The 17,604-nt window shown below is 45.6% G+C and overlaps 1 protein-coding gene across 3 annotated transcripts in view; it reads right to left on the bottom strand.

Annotated features, from left to right (window-relative positions):
- Positions 1-17,162, bottom strand: part of LOXL2 (lysyl oxidase like 2) — a 66,470-nt gene extending 49,308 nt beyond the window's left edge. The window contains exons 1-4 of one of the 3 annotated variants that reach the window (XM_056508684.1): positions 17,005-17,162; positions 9,253-9,591; positions 9,044-9,086; positions 3,043-3,218 (exon numbers count right to left, since the gene is read on the bottom strand). In XM_056508684.1, the coding sequence (XP_056364659.1) occupies positions 3,043-3,218; positions 9,044-9,086; positions 9,253-9,561 (528 nt within the window). In that variant the 5' untranslated portion in view covers positions 9,562-9,591; positions 17,005-17,162. Of the gene's footprint in view, positions 1-3,042; positions 3,219-8,532; positions 8,589-9,043; positions 9,087-9,209; positions 9,592-17,004 lie in introns of those variants that run through there. The other 2 variants (XM_056508683.1, XM_056508686.1) reach the window with 2 other exon arrangements.
- Between the last annotated feature and the right edge of the window lie 442 nt (positions 17,163-17,604).

Raw genomic sequence — 17,604 nt, 5'->3', positions numbered from 1 at the left:
GACAAACTGACAAATCCCTTCCCCTGGGAATCCCGCTGGGATTGGGCTGGTTCTGCTCTGCCAGAGCAAAAGCTGATGGAGATTTCTGACCACAGCAGGGCCCAGAGGAAATTCCAGCCCCCTCACCCCTCATTCCAAAGGGAAGACATCACTGGGACAAGCTCTGGGCTCCAGGAGGAGCTCACAATGAATGAATGCGAGGAATGACCTGCAGAATTCCCAGAAATTGTTGGAAAGATTTCCAAATTCACCTTCACAGGAGGTTTTGAACCCCCTTAGTTCAGGTTTGTGACCCCTTAGGTCACCCTGCTCCTTATTTTAGGCTATTAGGAGACAAAGCAAAGATAAGAGAAGGAAAACTCAGAGGGGGAAGGAGCTGGAAAATTTGACAGCCAGTTGTGACCCCACGATGGCATCCCAAACATCCCAACTGCCTCAGTCCTGCTGCAAGGACAGAAGGGAAGCTCCAGGGAAAAAAAAAATTATAGGGAGAGAGGAAAAATCAGCTGGGTTCTGCAGAATGGAAGCAGTGGTGTGGTGGGAAGGTTCATGAATTAAAATTATTCAGGGAGATAAAAAAATCTGGGAATGGTTTGGGTGGGAAAGGAGGTTAAAATTATTCAGGGAAATAAAAAAAAAAAAAATCCCAAAATTGTTTAGGTGGGAAAGAAGGTTAAAATCATTCACAGTGATAAAAAAATCCTGAAATGGTTTAGGTTGGAAAGGAGTTCAAAATCATTCAGGGAGTTAAAAAATTTCATAATGGTTTGGGTGAGAAAAAAAGTTAAAATCATTCAGGGTGATAAAAATTTCAAGAATGGTTTGGGTGGGAAAGGAGGTTAAAATTATTCAGGGAGATAAAAAAAATCCAGGAATGGTTTGGGTGAGAAAGCTCAAAATCATTCAGGGAGATAAAAAAATCTGGGAATGGTTTGGGTGGGAAAGGAGATCAAAATCATTCAGGGTGATAAAAAATTCTGGGAATGGTCTGGGTGGAAAGGAGATTAAAAACATTCAGAGAGATAAAAAATTCTGAAATTATTTGAGTGAGAAAGCTCAAAATCATTCAGGGAGATAAAAAATCCGGGAATGGTTTGGGTGGAAAGGAGGTTAAAAACATTCAGAGAGATAAAAAATTCTGAAATGGTTTGAGTGAGAAAGGAGCTTAAAATCATTTAGGGAGAAACAGAATCCTGGAATGGTTTGGGTGGGAAGGAGGTTGAAATCATTCAGGGAAATAAAAAATCCTGAAATGGTTTGGGTGAGAAAGCTCAAAATCATTCAGGGAGATAAAAAATCCAGGAATGTTTTGGGTGGGAAAGGAGATTAAAATCCTCCAGTGCCACCCCTGCCATGGGCAGGGACAATTCCCAGGTTGATCCAGCCTGGTTTTGGGGATGGGGCAGCCACAGCTTCTCTGGAATTCCATTCCAGCCCCTCCCCAACCTCACAGTGAAAGTTTTTCCCTAATTTTCACCTGCTCTGTCAGTTTGAGGTGGGCAGGGGAGGGATGAGGAGGGGGTAAAACAACTTCTGTGCAGGAAATGCAGCATTTCCATCCTGCTCAGTGCAGCTCCTCAAAAACAAACCCACTTCTCCCTTTCCCATCCCTTTTCCTGCTGATGGTTCAGGAATCTCTTCAGTCTCATGATTCATCTGAAATTTCAGCTCCCCCAGAGCAGCAGCCCAGCTCATTCCCAAAATTTTCTGCCCACTCAGCCCCGGTGCTGAGCTCATGGAAAAGCAAAAAATAAAACTCCTCCAAAACTTCCCTGATTAATTCCTGGAGCAGCTCGGGGTGGGGTGACCTCTGTCTAGACTGAACCAGATTTTCTTCCAGGTGTTTTGAGGACTCTCTGTGGTTTCAGAGCAGCCAAAGCCACCCCTGGTGTTCCATGATCCCGCCTGGACACAACGGAACCATTGATGGAGCAGTTTGGGATGATCCCTCCCCGTGCAGGGGAAGCCAGGGCAGGGATTGAATCCTCAGATCCTGGACCTGCAGCCCTTCCCTGGAGCTCTGAGCTCATCCCACTGCAGCTCAGGGGTGTAAAATCCAAGGATTCACCCCTGGGAGCCACACTGGGATGTGCTGGGTTTGCTCTGGATGCTCAAAAGGAAATGTTTATGCGGGGATCTTCCCATAAATTTTGGCCAGTCAGGGAATTGAGACAGTGAAAAATTCAAGTAAAGGGAAGTGCTTGAGGGATCACAAACTCCCCAGGATTAGGAGATGAAGGGAAAAATTCCTTTTTTAAAAAATCCCTTTTTTCCTCTCTGAAGTGCTCATCCCAGCTCCCTTCCAGCAGGGAATTGAGACAGTGAAAAATCCAAGAGCAGGAGGTGCCTGAGGCACAACAAACTCCCCAAACTGAGGAAAAAAAATCCCCTTTTTACCCTTCCGAGGATAAATTGATCATGGGAATAAACTGGATTAAATTGATAATGTGAATAAATATGGGATGACACGGAATAAATTGATAATGTGAATAAATACAGGATAAACATGGAATAAATTGGTAATGTGAATAAATACAGGATAAATACAGAATAAACTGATAATATGAATAAATATGGGAAAAACATGGAATAAATTGATAATATGAATAAATATGGGAAAAACACGGAATAAATTGATAATGTGAATAAATATGGGGAAAACACGGAATAAATTGATAATGTGAATAAATATGGAATAAATGTGGAATAAATTCATAAAATGAATAAATACAGGATAAACACGGAATAAATTGATAGTGTGAAAAAAATATGGGATAAACAGAATAAACTGATAGTGGAAATAAATATGGGATAAACATGGAATAAATTCATAATGTGAATAAATATGGGATAAATATGGAATAAATTTATAATATGAATAAACATAGGATAAATATGGAATAAATTTATAATGTGAATAAATACAGGATAAACACGGAATAAATTCATAATATGAATAAATACGGAATTAACACGGGATAAACTGACAATTTCCATCCCTGTCTGCAGCACACTCCAGATCACCACTTTTCCCCCAATTACCTCGATTTGATTAATCAGGGAGTTGTCAAACTTGAAGCCAGGGATCCTCTTCTCGCTGCACACCACGCCCACGTCCTCGCTGTGCTTGCAGTCGCTCACGCCCCAGCCGTTGGAGCCGCAGGCGGCCAGGCTGCTCTCCCTGCCCGTGCAGTGCACGTTGTCCAGCCAGATCTTCCCTAAAAATGGAGGGAAACACAGCTGAGAATCCCACAGGAGGAATCCGGGCTGGATTCCCTAAATCAGGATTCCAGGGAAGTGCTGGGTCTCGCTCTCAACAGCACCTCAAGGTGTGCGTGTTGTCCAGACAAATTTTCCCCAGAATGGGAGGAAAACGGCTGAGATTCCAAGAGGAAACACAACTGAGATTCCAGGAGGAAAAAACAACTGAGATTCCCAGAGGAAAATGCAACAGAGATTCCCAGAGGAAAATGCAACAGAGATTCCAAGAGGAAAATGCAACAGAGATTCCCAAAAGATGAATCTGGGCTGTATTCCCTAAAATCAGGATTCCAGGGAATCTTCCCTAGAAGGCAGGGAAGTGCTGCTGAGTGTGGAAATCAAGGTGAATAAAGCAGCACCTCAAGCAGTGCACGTTGTTCAGCCAAATTTCCCCTGGAATGGGAAGGAAACACAACCAAGATTCCAAGAGGAAACACAGCTGAGATTCCCAAAAGAGGAATCCGGGCTGGATTCCCTAAATCAGGATTCCAGGGAAGTGCTGGGTCTCGCTCTCAAGGTGAATAAGGCAGCATGTCAAGCAGCGCGTGTTGTCCAGACAAATTTTCCCTGAGATGGGAGGAAACAGCTGAGATTCCCAGAGGAAACACAACTGAAATTCCAAGAGGAAAATGCCACTCAGATTCCAAGAGGAAAACACAACCGAGATTCCAAGAGGAAACACAACTGAGATTCCAAGAGGAAAAAACATCTGAGATTCCAAGAGGAAAAAACATCTGAGATTCCAAGAGGAAAAAACATCTGAGATTCCAAGAGGAAAAAACATCTGAGATTCCAAGAGGAAACACAACCGAGATTCCAAGAGGAAACACAACTGAGATTCCAAGAGGAAACACAACCGAGATTCCAAGAGGAAACACAACCGAGATTCCAAGAGGAAAATGCAACCGACATTCCAAGAGGAAAATGCAACCGACATTCCAAGAGGAAAACGCAGCTGAGATTCCAAGAGGAAAACACAGCTGAGATTCCAAGAGGAAAATGCAACTGAGATTCCAAGAGGAAACACAGCTGAGATTCCAAGAGGAAAAAACATCTGAGATTCCAAGAGGAAACACAACTGAGATTCCAAGAGGAAACACAACTGAGATTCCAAGAGGAAAATGCAACCGAGATTCCCAGAGGAAAACGCAGCCGAGATTCCCAGAGGAAAACGCAGCCGAGATTCCCAGAGGAAAACGCAGCTGAGATTCCAAGAGGAAACACAACAGAGATTCCCAAAAGATGAATCTGGGCTGGATTCCCGAAAATCAGGATTCCAGGGAATCTTCCCTAGAAGGCAGGGAAGTGCTGCTGAGTGTGGAAATCAAGGTGAATAAAGCAGCACCTCAAGCAGCGCACGTTGTTCAGCCAAATTTCCCCTGGAATGGGAAGGAAACACAACCAAGATTCCAAGACGAAACACAGCTGAGATTCCCAAAAGAGGAATCCGGGCTGGATTCCCTAAATCAGGATTCCAGGGAAGTGCTGGGTCTCGCTCTCAAGGTGAATAAGGCAGCATGTCAAGCAGCGCGTGTTGTCCAGACAAATTTTCCCTGAAATGGGAGGAAACAGCTGAGATTCCCAGAGGAAACACAACCGAAATTCTAAGAGGAAACACAACTGAGATTCCAAGGGAAAAAAACATCTGAGATTCCAAGAGGAAACACAACCGAGATTCCAAGAGGAAAACGCAGCCGAGATTCCAAGAGGAAAACGCAGCCGAGATTCCAAGAGGAAAATGCAGCCGAGATTCCAAGAGGAAAACGCAGCCGAGATTCCCAGAGGAAAAAACAACTGAGATTCCCAAAAGATGAATCTGGGCTGGATTCCCTAAAATCAGGATTCCAGGGAATCTTCCCTAGAAGGCAGGGAAGAGCTGCTGAGTGTGGAAATCAAGGTGAATAAAGCAGCACCTCAAGCAGTGCACGTTGTTCAGCCAAATTTCCCCTGGAATGGGAAGGAAACACAACCAAGATTCCAAGATGAAACACAGCTGAGATTCCCAAAAGAGGAATCCGGGCTGGATTCCCTAAATCAGGATTCCAGGGAAGTGCTGGGTCTCGCTCTCAAGGTGAATAAGGCAGCATGTCAAGCAGCGCGTGTTGTCCAGACAAATTTTCCCTGAAATGGGAGGAAACAGCTGAGATTCCCAGAGGAAACACAACTGAAATTCCAAGAGGAAAATGCCACTCAGATTTCAAGAGGAAACACAACCGAGATTCCAAGAGGAAACACAACTGAGATTCCAAGAGGAAAAAACATCTGAGATTCCAAGAGGAAACACAACCGAGATTCCAAGAGGAAAATGCAACCGAGATTCCAAGAGGAAAACACAGCTGAGATTCCAAGAGGAAAATGCAACTGAGATTCCAAGAGGAAAATGCAACTGAGATTCCAAGAGGAAACACAACCGAGATTCCAAGAGGAAACACAACTGAGATTCCAAGAGGAAAAAACATCTGAGATTCCAAGAGGAAACACAACTGAGATTCCAAGAGGAAAACGCAACCGAGATTCCAAGAGGAAACACAACCGAGATTCCAAGAGGAAAACGCAACCGAGATTCCCAAGAGATTCTGGGCTGGATTCCCTAAATCTGGATTCCAGGGAATTTTCCCTGGAGTGCTGGGTCTCACTCTTAGTGTGAAAATCAAGGTGAATAAAGAGGCACCTCAAGCTGGGCACGTTGTCCTGTTGCATTTTGGCCATAGGAGTTGTGGAAAGGATAATGCAACATAATTCTTTGTGTAATGGAGAAGCAAAAAAGAGTTTTATTTCAAAAAACACCACACTTATATAGAGTAAAAACAGAGTAGAAAAGACTCATTGGGCCCAGAAGGCAACACCTCTTTGAAATCATGCTTTGTGCAAAACAGCACATCTCCAACTGGTGTTTGATCATTGTTATAATTTCTTGTTTTTCAGCTGTCTGAGAAAGGGCTGCTCTCCTGGCTCACAGCAGCATCCTAACGGCATTGTCCAGCTACATTTTCCTTGGGAAAGGAGAAAAACACAAGAAGATTCCAAGAGGAAAACACAACCGAGATTCCAAGAGGAAAACACAACTGAGATTCCAAGAGGAAAACACAACCGAGATTCCCAGAGGAGGAATCCTGTCTGGATTCCCTAAAATCAGTATTCTAGGGAATCAGCTGGGTCTCACTCTCAGTGTGAAAATCAAGGTGAATAAACGGCACCTCAAGCAGCACTTGTCCACCAAAATTCTCTTCAGAAAACGATGAAAACACAGCTGAGATGCCAAGAGGAAAACTCAGCTGAGATTCCAAGAGGAAAACACAACTGAGATTCCCAGAGGAAAACACAACTGAGAGTCCCAAAAGAGGAAAACACAACTGACATTCCCAAAAGAGGAATCTGGGCTGGATTCTACTGAATCAGGATTCCAGGGAATCTTCCCTGGAGTGCTGGGTCTCACTCTCAGTGTGAAAATCAAGGTGAATAAAGTGGTGCCTCAAGCAGTGCATGTTTTCCAGTCAAATTTTCCCTGGAATGGGAATAAAACAGAGCTGAGATTCCCAGAGGAAGAATCTGGGCTGGATCCTCTAAAATCAGGATCCCAGGGAATCTTCCCTGGAGTGCTGGGTCTCACTGTCAGTGTGAAAATCAAGGTGAATAAAGGAACACCTCAAGGAATGATGGATTGGGAAAAGGTTTGTGGGGCTCTTCCCACTCTGGTTCTGGTTCTTAAAATACTAATTTAATATTTTAAATAAATAGATTTCTTTGATATTTAAGGAATATATCATTATAACGATCGATAAAATGCAATTGTACATAAGTGAATAAATCAATTTCTTTAACATTTTAAATAAATCAATTTAATATTTAATGAAGATATCATGATATCATTATATCAATCAGAATACAATTCTATATAAGTAAAGATATTTATTTAATATTTTCAGTGTATATATTTGATAGTCTAATATTATAGATATTAATATATTAATATATATCAATATATATTAATATATACTAATATATATTTGATATTCTAGTATTTTATATATTTTTAAATTTTTTTTAATATATATTTGAGACCTGGGGATTTCCCTGGAAATTCTCCCTCTTGTTAAACCCTGTGGCCAGCCTGGTTTGTTTTCTGGTGTCACGGCTCTTCCTTGCTTGGAAATCTCCTGCTCTGCCTCCAGAGCCAAAATCCACAAATTTGGGAGCAGATTCCAGGTTTTTGATTTCCCTCGGGCCCCACTCGCTCTTTTACAGGACATTTATAGGTGTGAGAACTCAAAAATTGTTAAATCCACCCAAACCAGCACGTTCAGCCCTGCTGAGTGGAATTTTATCCCTGTGGGATCCAGGCTCCAGAGAGGGCAGGAAAAATCCTCTGTAGGATAAAATTCAATCCCAAATCCCAATAAATCCCCTGGGCTGTTGTTATTACACAGATTTGTTGTTATTCCAGGATTATTTCAGAGTTTTCCTTCTCAAACTCGGTGATTTCAGGAATTCCCACCTGTCACACACAAATATTCTCCTTTCCAAGGGTTTGGCAGGCAGATATTTGGGATTCAGGATATTTGGGATTTTCCGTATTTCCACCAGGTGGAAGTTCAGAGGGTGAGAAAGGAAAAACACATCCCAGGACAAGGGGAGTGAAAAAGGTGAAATCTGGATGGTATTTTGGGAAGAAATTCCTCCCTGGGAGGGTGGGCAGGGATTGGGATGGAATTCCCAGAGGAGCTGTGGCTGCCCCTGGATCCTGGAAGTGTCCAAGGCCAGAGGCTGGAGCAGCCAACAGTTTATCACCTCACAGAGCACAGCATGAGAAAGGAACACTCAACATCATCAATTAAACTGAAATCAGAGATTATTGAGAACTGGAAAGACTCTCCCAGTGTCCTGAGATCCCAAACCAGAGCCCTCAGCTGCTCCAGGCCCTTCCCCATCCCTGTGTCCATCCTTTGGGTGCTTTCCAACATTTTCACCTCACGGATCCCAAACCCACACAGCACAGCACAAGAAAAAAAGCACTCAAAACCATCAATTAAACTGAAATTAGGGATTATTTGGGCTGGAAAGATTCCCTCAGTTCCCTGAGATCCCAAACCAGAACCCTCAGCTGCTCCAGGCATTTCCCCATCTCTCTGTTCATCATTCCAAGACTTTTACACCTTTATCACCTCACCGAGCACAGCATGAGAAAGGAACACTCAACACCATCAATTAAACCGAAATCAGGGATTATTGGGATCTGGAAAAAGCCAGTTCCCTATTCCCAGACCCCCTCACCTTCTCCTTTGCCATACTTGGAGCCTGGCAGCCAGGACACGGCCTGCACGTATCCCAGCTCCTGGTACAGCAGGAGAGAAACACCCCAAAACCATGAATTGAACTGAAATCAGGGATTATTGGGGGCTGGAATGATTCCCTCAGTTCCCTGAAATTCAAAACCAAGAGCCCTCAGCTGCTCCAGGCATTTCCCCATCTCTCTGTTCATCATTCCAAGACTTTTACACCTTTATCACCTCACCGAGCACAGCATGAGAAAGGAGCACTCAACACCATCAATTAAACTGAAATTAGAGATTATTGAGAACTGGAAAAACCCAGTTTTCTATTCCCAGACCCCCTCACCTTCTCCTTTGCCATACTTGGAGCCTGGCAGCCAGGACACGGCCTGCACGTATCCCAGCTCCTGGTACAGCAGGAGAGACAAACACCCCAACACCATCAATAAGACTGAAAATAGGTATTTTTGAGGACTGGAAAAAGCCAGTTCCTTATTCCCAGACCCCCTCACCTTCTCCTTTGCCATACTTGGAGCCTGGCAGCCAGGACACGGCCTGCATGTATCCCAGCTCCTGGTACAGCAGGAGAGACAAACACCCCAACACCATGAATTGAACTGAAATCAGGGATTACTGGGATCTGGAAAAATCCAGTTTTCTGTTCCCAGACCCCCTCACCTTCTCCTTTTCCATACTTGGAGCCTGGCAGCCAGGACACGGCCTCCACGTATCCCAGCTCCCTGCAGGCCACGTGGGCGGCGTGGATGGAGAAGTCGTCGTCGCACACGGTGCCCCACTCCCCGCCGTAGAACACCTCCAGCCTGCCCTCGTTGTGCTTCCTCTTCTGCCCTGCCAGCCTCAGCTGGATTTTGGGGGTGTTTGGGGCTGTCTGGGGGGGCTGGAACACCTGGGGGGCTGGTTCGGGATAGCCAGGCAGGTACGGCCAGTGCTCGTACTGGGCACAGCTCAGCTGGGCCAGCAGCAGCAGCAGCAGGCAGTGGTTGGAGGGGAAAATTTGGGATCTTCCCATTTTTAGTGCTGGCAGTCCTCAGAGGCTGTTCTGGAAAAAAAAAAAAAAAAAAAAAAAATCAGGTTTTTATTCAATTTTGTAGCGATGTAAAATTTGTATATTTTGGAAATTGGGGTCACCTCCACCCAAAATCGGATCAATTATTTCTGGTGTAGTGGACAAACAAATTGAAACATCCCCTGTTTATAAATTTAGGTTACTTGCTACATAATTCACTACAAAAATACATTTTCCCCAGGGAAACTTCTCCAGGTTGGGAGTTGTAGCAAATGATTTTCCTGTTTCTCCACAAATCCAGCAGGAAAACTTCATCCAAATCCTGCCAGGACAGAACTGAATAATTTTTTTTTCTCCATCAAGAACCCAAACCTGTCACAAACAGTGGAAAACCAGGAAGGTGGGGAAATCTCGTGGACAGCAGTGAGGGATTTATCCCAAAATCTGAATTCCCAATGGGATAAAAGATTTATTTCTGTTCCTGCTTCCATCTGCAGAAGCTCCAAACATCACCAGACACTTGGCAGAACCTTGGATAACCCTGGAATAGTGGAAAATCTCTCCAGCTTTTGGTTGTAAGTCTGGATGGGGATTTATTGACATCCAAGTGCTCCACAAGTTTAATTTTAAGACAGGAAGAGGCAACTTCTCCTGACTCAGGAGAGGAATTCCATGCAGGAATTGAATCCTGTGAAATCCTGTTCTATTCCCCACTCACATCCAGGCACGTGGAGATGAGGATCCCAAAATTTCTGAGCAGTGCCAGAGCTCAGTGGGAAAAACCTCCCCAGACCTTTGGAGTTCTGGAGTTTGGCAGCCACAGGAGGGGAGGGAGAAAGGAGGAAGATTTGGCTCCAAAGATGATGCCTAGGAATTAAAATTCTCTGGAATTTCAGCTAAATCTGAAAAAATATTCCCGGAAAAAATCACATCCTTGCATAGAGACACAAAATCCATGAAAAGCCTTCAAAGCTGCTTGAGGAGGACGTGGATCAGAATTCCAGGGATTTCCAGGCTGTGCCTCAGTTTTCCTGGGGGTTAAACAGGGATGAGGTTCAGGAGAATGCTCTGAGAGCTGGGAGAAAGGAAGGGAAAGGGAAAGGGAAAGGGAAAGGGAAAGGGAAAGGGAAAGGGAAAGGGAAAGGGAAAGGGAAAGGGAAAGGGAAAGGGAAAGGGAAAGGGAAAGGGAAAGGAAAGGAAAGGAAAGGAAAGGAAAGGAAAGGAAAGGAAAGGAAAGGAAAGGAAAGAAAAGAAAAGAAAAGAAAAGAAAAGAAAAGAAAAGAAAAGAAAGGAAAAAGAGGAAAAAGGAAAGGGAAAAAGGAAAGGAAAAAGAGGAAAAAGAGGAAAAAGAGGAAAAAGAGGAAAAAGAGGAAAAAGAGGAAAAAGAGGAAAAAGAGGAAAAAGGAAAGAGGAAAAAGGAAAGGGAAAAAGGAAAGGGAAAAGAGGAAAAAAGAAAGGAAAAAGAGGAAAAAGGAAAGGGGAAAAGGAAAGGGTGTCAGCCCAGCTTTGGGGGTCCCTCGGGATCAAGGAACAGCTCCAAGGTCTCAGTTCCCTTTTCCCCGCTCCAATCCAACCTCTGCAGCCGAGGAGCGGAGCCAAAAAACACAATTTGGGGAAACCATCCGGAGGAGGGGCTGGGATGGATCCCGGAGGTGTTAATGACCCGAGCGCTGCCAGATGCCAGAGCCTTTCCAAAAATCCCGACCCTGGGAGACCTCGGGAGCAGCTGGGAGGGAGGGAGAGGTCAGGGCAGAGCTCCAGGATGCTTTAATTGGGACCAAGATTAGCCTGGGAGGCTCTAATTGGGATTAGAGCAGATCCAGGTGGTGGAAGTTGCACTTTTGGCAAAGCTTTGCTGAGCTGGAGCCCAAAAAGTGAGTTTGGCTTTTGTTCCCCAGGAATTTAAGGATTTGGGAATCACCAGTCCTGAGCTGGAAGGGACCCTCAAGGATCATCCTGGTCCTGCACAGGGAAAGGAGAAAACTCACAGAAATCCTGGAGAGAGAGGACAAAGCTCCCTGAGGCACAGGGGGGAATTCTGGCTGGGAAAAAGGAGTTTGACAAGGTTGTAGGAGCACATTCCCAACTCATCCCCGGGAAAAATGGCTCAGGTGGAGCAGCAGCACGTCCCAGCTTTGCTGTGGGGTCGGGAGGGGCTCCTGGAGGGGAAAACCACTCAGAAATCCCATTCCAAGTGGAGAAATCCTGGGGGAATTCTGCAGCAGATCGGGACAGCAGCAGCACCCAGGAGACAAAACTTCCACAGGGTCTGCATCCCCCAAAATAAATTCCCCTGTTCGTGGAGGGGCTCAAGAAAATTTCCTCAGATTGAGTCAGGAAAAGCAGAATCCAGAAGGATTTGTCCACAGCTGTGATTTGGGATTCCCACAAAAAACGCCAGCCCAGGGGAAAATCTGGGAACTCGGCAGAATCCAGGGAAAGCTCCCAGACCTTCAGCACTGGAAGGGAATTCCATGCAGGAATTGAATCCTGTGAAATTCTTTTCCTGCTCCTCACTCACATCCAGGCATGTGGGGATGAGGATCCCAAAATTTCTGAGGGAAGCAGTGCCAGAGCTCAGTGGGAAAAACCTCCCCAGACCTTTGGAATTCCATTATTTGGGCTGTGATCCACAGCATCCAGGTCCTTTTCCACTGGGATTGGAGGCCAGGACTGGTTTAGAGGATTGATAACCAAAAATTGTTCCTTCCACAGCACAACCACAGAAATCCTGGATTTATTCTAGACACTCCAAGACATTTTAGGGTTCAGATATCCAGGAAAAGTCTCCTGGGGATGGTTCAGCCAGAAAAAAAAAAATAAAAAAAATTTAAAGGGCACAGGCAGCATCAGGCAGAGCCAGCTGCACCCAGACATTATGGGGGCACCAGAAAACCACAATAACACAACTTAACATGGAAAATATTCCAGCAAAACCACGGCCCTGCTGCTGGCAGCAGCACTTGGACTCATTTCTGCCTCAAGGCTGAGGGAGCTGCACGTGCTGAACTCCCTGAGAATAAATCCAGGCTTAAGTTTGCAGGAGGTTTGGTTTGGGCTGGATTTTCCCTTTTTTTTTTTTTTTAATCTTTTTTTTTTTTTTTTTTTTGGGTTCATTTCTCCCCTCACAGCTTCTAACAACCTCCAGATTTATCCCTGACGTCAGAACAATATTTTGGTCTCTCCATTCGAGGGAATCCAAGAGGGAACATTAAAAAACCGTCGAAGGTGGGAAATGCTCCAGGTCTCCTGGCTCTCCGTGTTCCAGGCTGGAATCTCAGCTCCATCCCCGCTGGAATTTGAGATTTAAGGATTTCGGGCGTGATCCTGGGGGCTGCTGACTCAGCCCTTTCCTTTCCTGACGGGAGCAGAGGTGCGGGATGGCAAGGGAAAAAACATGGAATTGTTCTGGGATCGTGGAAAAGGGATTTAATCCCCCCCAGTGCCATGGCAGGGACAGTTCCCACTGTGCCAACCTTTCCTGGGGCACTCACAGGGATCCAGGGGCTGGGAATTCCATCCCAAAATCCCACCCATCCCTGCCCTCTGCCCCTTGTCCTGGCATTCTCTCATTTAAATTCCCTCTCCCTCCTTTCCATGGATCTCCCAAAACTCCTAATCCTGAGTTTTTCCTCCTCCAGCACTTCCCAGGTGTGACAGAGCCAAATCCAGCCCAAAATTCCCATTTTTAATCCCATCCAATCACCCGAACAATGGAAAATCCCAAACCCCGGAGCCGGGCGCTTCCCTGCTCTCATCCTCATCCAGAGGACAAAAGGAAATTCTGGGACGCAGAGCGGGAGCCCTTCGGGGATCCAGCAGAGCTGCACATCCCTCCCGATTCCCCTGGGAATCCCGGGAATTCCTGCATTCCCAGTGCATTCCTGGGGGTGGGAACTGGATTTCCTGAGAGTTCTCCAGCCCCTTCTCCGCTGGGAGCCTCTCCGGAATTATTAAAGGGAATAAAAATAAAACCCTGCCAATTCCCTGGGGTGAGAGTTTGGATATTTTCTCCCACTGCTCCAAGAGTCTCCACCCTGTCCTGGCTTTCCAAGGGTTAAATAAATCCCCATGAATTAAATCCCTTCTCGTTCCCCACTCCTAAAAATCAGAGCACAAAGGAAGGATGAGAGGCAGAAAATCCCGATCTCCAGCTGAGACCCCAAGGGAGCAACCTCAGAGATTTCCCGGTTGGAAAAGGAGCTCAGAGAGCCACGGGAGGGGTCAGAAAAGTTTTTTAACACCCCAAAACGCGTCCCCAGGGCCACATCCAGCTGTTCCAGGAGTGGTGGATCCATTTGGGAATGTTTGCCAGCCAAGGAGGGGAAAGTGCAGCGAGCAGAGAGGGATGGAAAAATCCAGGTGAAAATTCCGTGATCGAGGTTTGATAATCCTGGAATGGTTTGGGTGGGAAGAAAATTTAAATTCATCCCATCCCTGCCATGGGGGGGATAGTGGGGGACACTTCCCACTGTCCCAGGCTGATCCAACCTTTCCTTGGGCACTTCCAGGGGCAGCCACAGCTGCTCTGGGAATTCCATCCCAGCCAGGAATTCCTTCCCAAAATCCCACCTATCCCTGCTCTTCGTCAGTTTGAAGCCATTCCCTGTGTCCTCCCTTCACCCCCAGCAAATTCCCAGAGTTCAGGGCTGTTCCTGCAGCAGGAATGGGAAAATCCCATTTTTGTGGTGAACTGGGAATTTCAGCCAGGACAGGGATAACCTGGATCCAGTGTCAGAAGCCACATCCCCATCCCTGCTCCTTCCCCACAGGGAGGAGAGCAGGAAATCTGGAAATCCCAGTGGAATTCCAGCTGTGCCAGGGACAGAAGATGCTCCACGTGTCCCTCTCCTCCCAGCAGAGCTCCTGGGATGCTCTGAGGGGCTGAAACTGGGAGCAAATGGGAATTGGAGGAGATCTGGGGAGAGGCCACGGCCTGGATTTGGGAACTGTTCAGCTGAGCCCCTTCAGGACAGATGCTGGCTGTGGATCCAGATGTTGTTCCCTGAAAAAATCCCATGTCCTTGCAAATTTTAGGGATTTTATCCTTATAAACATCAATATATCCTTATAAATGTATCCTTACAAATCTATCTTTATGGAGATAAATATCTCCTTATAAATATCTCCTTATAAATATCTCCTTATAGTGATAAATTTCTCCTTATAAATATCTCCTTATAAATATATCCTTATAAATATATCCTTATTCTGATAAATTTCTCCTTATAAATATATCCTTATAAATATCTCCTTATTGTGATAAATATCTCCTTATAAATATCCTCCTTATAAATATCTCCTTATAATGATAAATTTCTCCTGATAGAGATGAGGAAAAATTTTCCTGCTACATCCCAGATTTCTAAATCAGGATCTCTCAACTAAGCTAACTAAGCTCTCCTGGTCTTTAGATATTTTTTATTTTTTAATCCACACAGCAACATCTGCTTAAATTAAACACCAAAAAATTGATCTGAAGGTGAAAATTAACCCCAGAGAAAAATTCCGTGTGTGCTGAAGGAGCAGAACTCAGGGTTGAACATCCCAAATTTCCACAGAGAGGATTCCCAGGAGGATCTGGAATCCTGCAAGGAGTGGGGGGATCAATTCTGGTGATTTTATTATTTTCAGTTTTAATTAATGCTCCCTAATCCACCAGCGGGACAGCCGGGCTCCAAACCAGGCTCTTGTTATTCCTGGGAAATCCCCCTTGGAATAACAAACCTGAATGGATTTGCAGTGGAACTTTTCCCCCTCCTCTCCATTTTTACAGATGGGCACAGGAAATGTGGGACAGAAAGTGGCCAAAAAAAAAAAAAAAAAAAAAAAAAAAAAAGAAAGTGGCTCTGAAAAATCACCTGGGTGAGCTGGGGATCATCCCAGTGCCCAAACTGGGAGCTCTGGTTTGAAACCACGCCAGGAATGCTCTGGAAGGGTTCAGGAGGAGAAGGAATAAAAGGGAAAATGAATAAAAATTCCAGAACAGAATGGAAAGCAGAATGGAGCACAGGGACAATAAAGATGAATTTAGGAGTCGAATGATGGGTTAGAAACCCAGAGCTGTGACTGGGAAAGAATTTTGGGGTCTCAACCTGTCAAAGGAGCGAATTTCCAGCAGAACACGAGGATTTTCCATTCCTTCACCCCTCTGAAGGCAGGACCATTGTCCTGGGCAAATCCTGAGGGATTTTCCAAGCTGCTGAAACTTCCCTGAAGTTTCTTTTCCCTAAAATTCTCATTTCTGCACCCACCAAGCTCCTGCTGGCTTTGACTGGGGAGGAATTCTGAGCTTCAGCTTGATTAAATTTCCCTTAACCACCCATTTTGGGTTTTTTTCCTGCCCTCGGGACCGGGATTCTCGAAATTCCCTCCTGGATCACCCAGACTCCTCCAAGGTGTGATTCCTCCCTGAGCGCTCGGATATTCCAGCAATTCCCGCTTTTATTTCATTTAATGTTATTTTAACTGCTCCCTGCTCCCCAGCCGAGGAAATTCCACCACCGTGGGTGGCTCAGTGCAGAAGAAAACTGGGAAGGAGGAGCCCTAAATCCAGGATTTCCAGGTTGAATCCAGGAAAAATTGGAAGCACTGTGCTGTCACCTCTATGAGCTGATGGTGGAGATGCTGAATTATTTTCCTGCTGCACTCCCAGATATCCAAACTTGCATTTTCCTCTCTGATATTCTAAATTATCTGGGCTTGGATTTTCTATTTACACGCGGCAACAGCTGTTTAATTAACAATAAAAATTAATCGGGGAGGAAATATTAATCACAATAATTTGTGAGCTCAGCCCGGCTCGGTTTGAACATCCCACGTTTCTCCGGGGCAGATTTCCAGGTGGATATCCCGAAGTAATCCTAAAAATTACCGGGATAAAACAGCAAGAACCCCCAGCAGTGACAGCAGAAAACAATCCTTAATTAATGACATATTTAGCACTTTCTGCCAAACATCTGCCCCGGAGTTTTCTCTCTGAAAAAAAAAGGGAATTATCCAGAGGGGAGGACCCGGGGTGACATTTACCCAACGCTGATGGCACGAGCCGCGGTTTTCTGCTGGAAATTCGGGATTTTTTACCAAAATCTCAGCTCAGGCATTGCCCGAACTCACGGCCAGTTTGCAACTCGTCCTTTATTCCAGCCGGGAGCAAAAAAAAAGGGATAAAATCTCCAGCTCTAAAAGGACTTTTTAAAAAGTGACACTGAAAATCTTCAACATCGCAGCCCCCGCCAAATCCAGCTCGGGGGGGGGAAGAATTAGGAAAAATATAAATTTATTTTTTCCCCTCGATGAGAGAGGGAGAAAAACACATTCGGAGAGAAGAAGGGAAATGAAACTTCCAGCCCCGAAAGAAAGGCTTGGAAATGTTGAAATTAATGAACCAGCCGCGTTTTTTTGTGGCGATGGAACCCCAAATCCGGCTCGCAGCCCCAAATTTACCTCAATTCGCGGTGGCCGTGCTGGGGGGGAGCTCAGCCCCGTCCCGCTTCATCCACTTCTTCTTTCTCCCGGGCTGGAAAAAAAAATCCTCCTGCAGGCAGGGAAATGTGCGGCGAGGAGCTGCTGCTTCCTGCCAAATTTCAGAGGATTTGCTCCGCAAACCCCTCCCCGGAGCCGCCCCGCCGGCAGCGCTCCTCCCGGCCCGAGCCCGAGCGGGGGGGCGGCCGCGCTTCCCAAAAAAAAGTTAAAAAAAATAAAATTAAAAAGGATGAGAAACGCGGTTTTGTATTCAGGGAATAAACGCTGGGGGTTATCCCGGCCCCCCCGCGGTGAAATTTTAGTTTTTAAGTGTTCCGAGGTGATTAAATCCATGGAATTCCAGGTCTGGCGCTTTCCAGCATCCTGGAATTCGCAGCGCTGGCGTCTCGGGGTTCACCCACCTTTAACCTGTCAGCATCCCGATTTTCCAGCTGCTCCAAATTCCCTGGAATTCCCAGCGCTGGTGTCTCGGGGTTCACCCACCTTTAACCTGTCAGCATCCCGCTTTTCCAGCTGCTGGGTGTTCCTAAAATCCACTTCCAGAGAGAAGGGATCTCCGGG

Source organism: Oenanthe melanoleuca, chromosome 22 (genome assembly GCF_029582105.1).
Source record: "Oenanthe melanoleuca isolate GR-GAL-2019-014 chromosome 22, OMel1.0, whole genome shotgun sequence".
NCBI lineage: Eukaryota > Metazoa > Chordata > Aves > Passeriformes > Muscicapidae > Oenanthe > Oenanthe melanoleuca.
The sequence above is the reverse complement of the archived record's forward strand: the minus strand, read 5'-3'. Positions and strand labels throughout refer to the sequence as shown.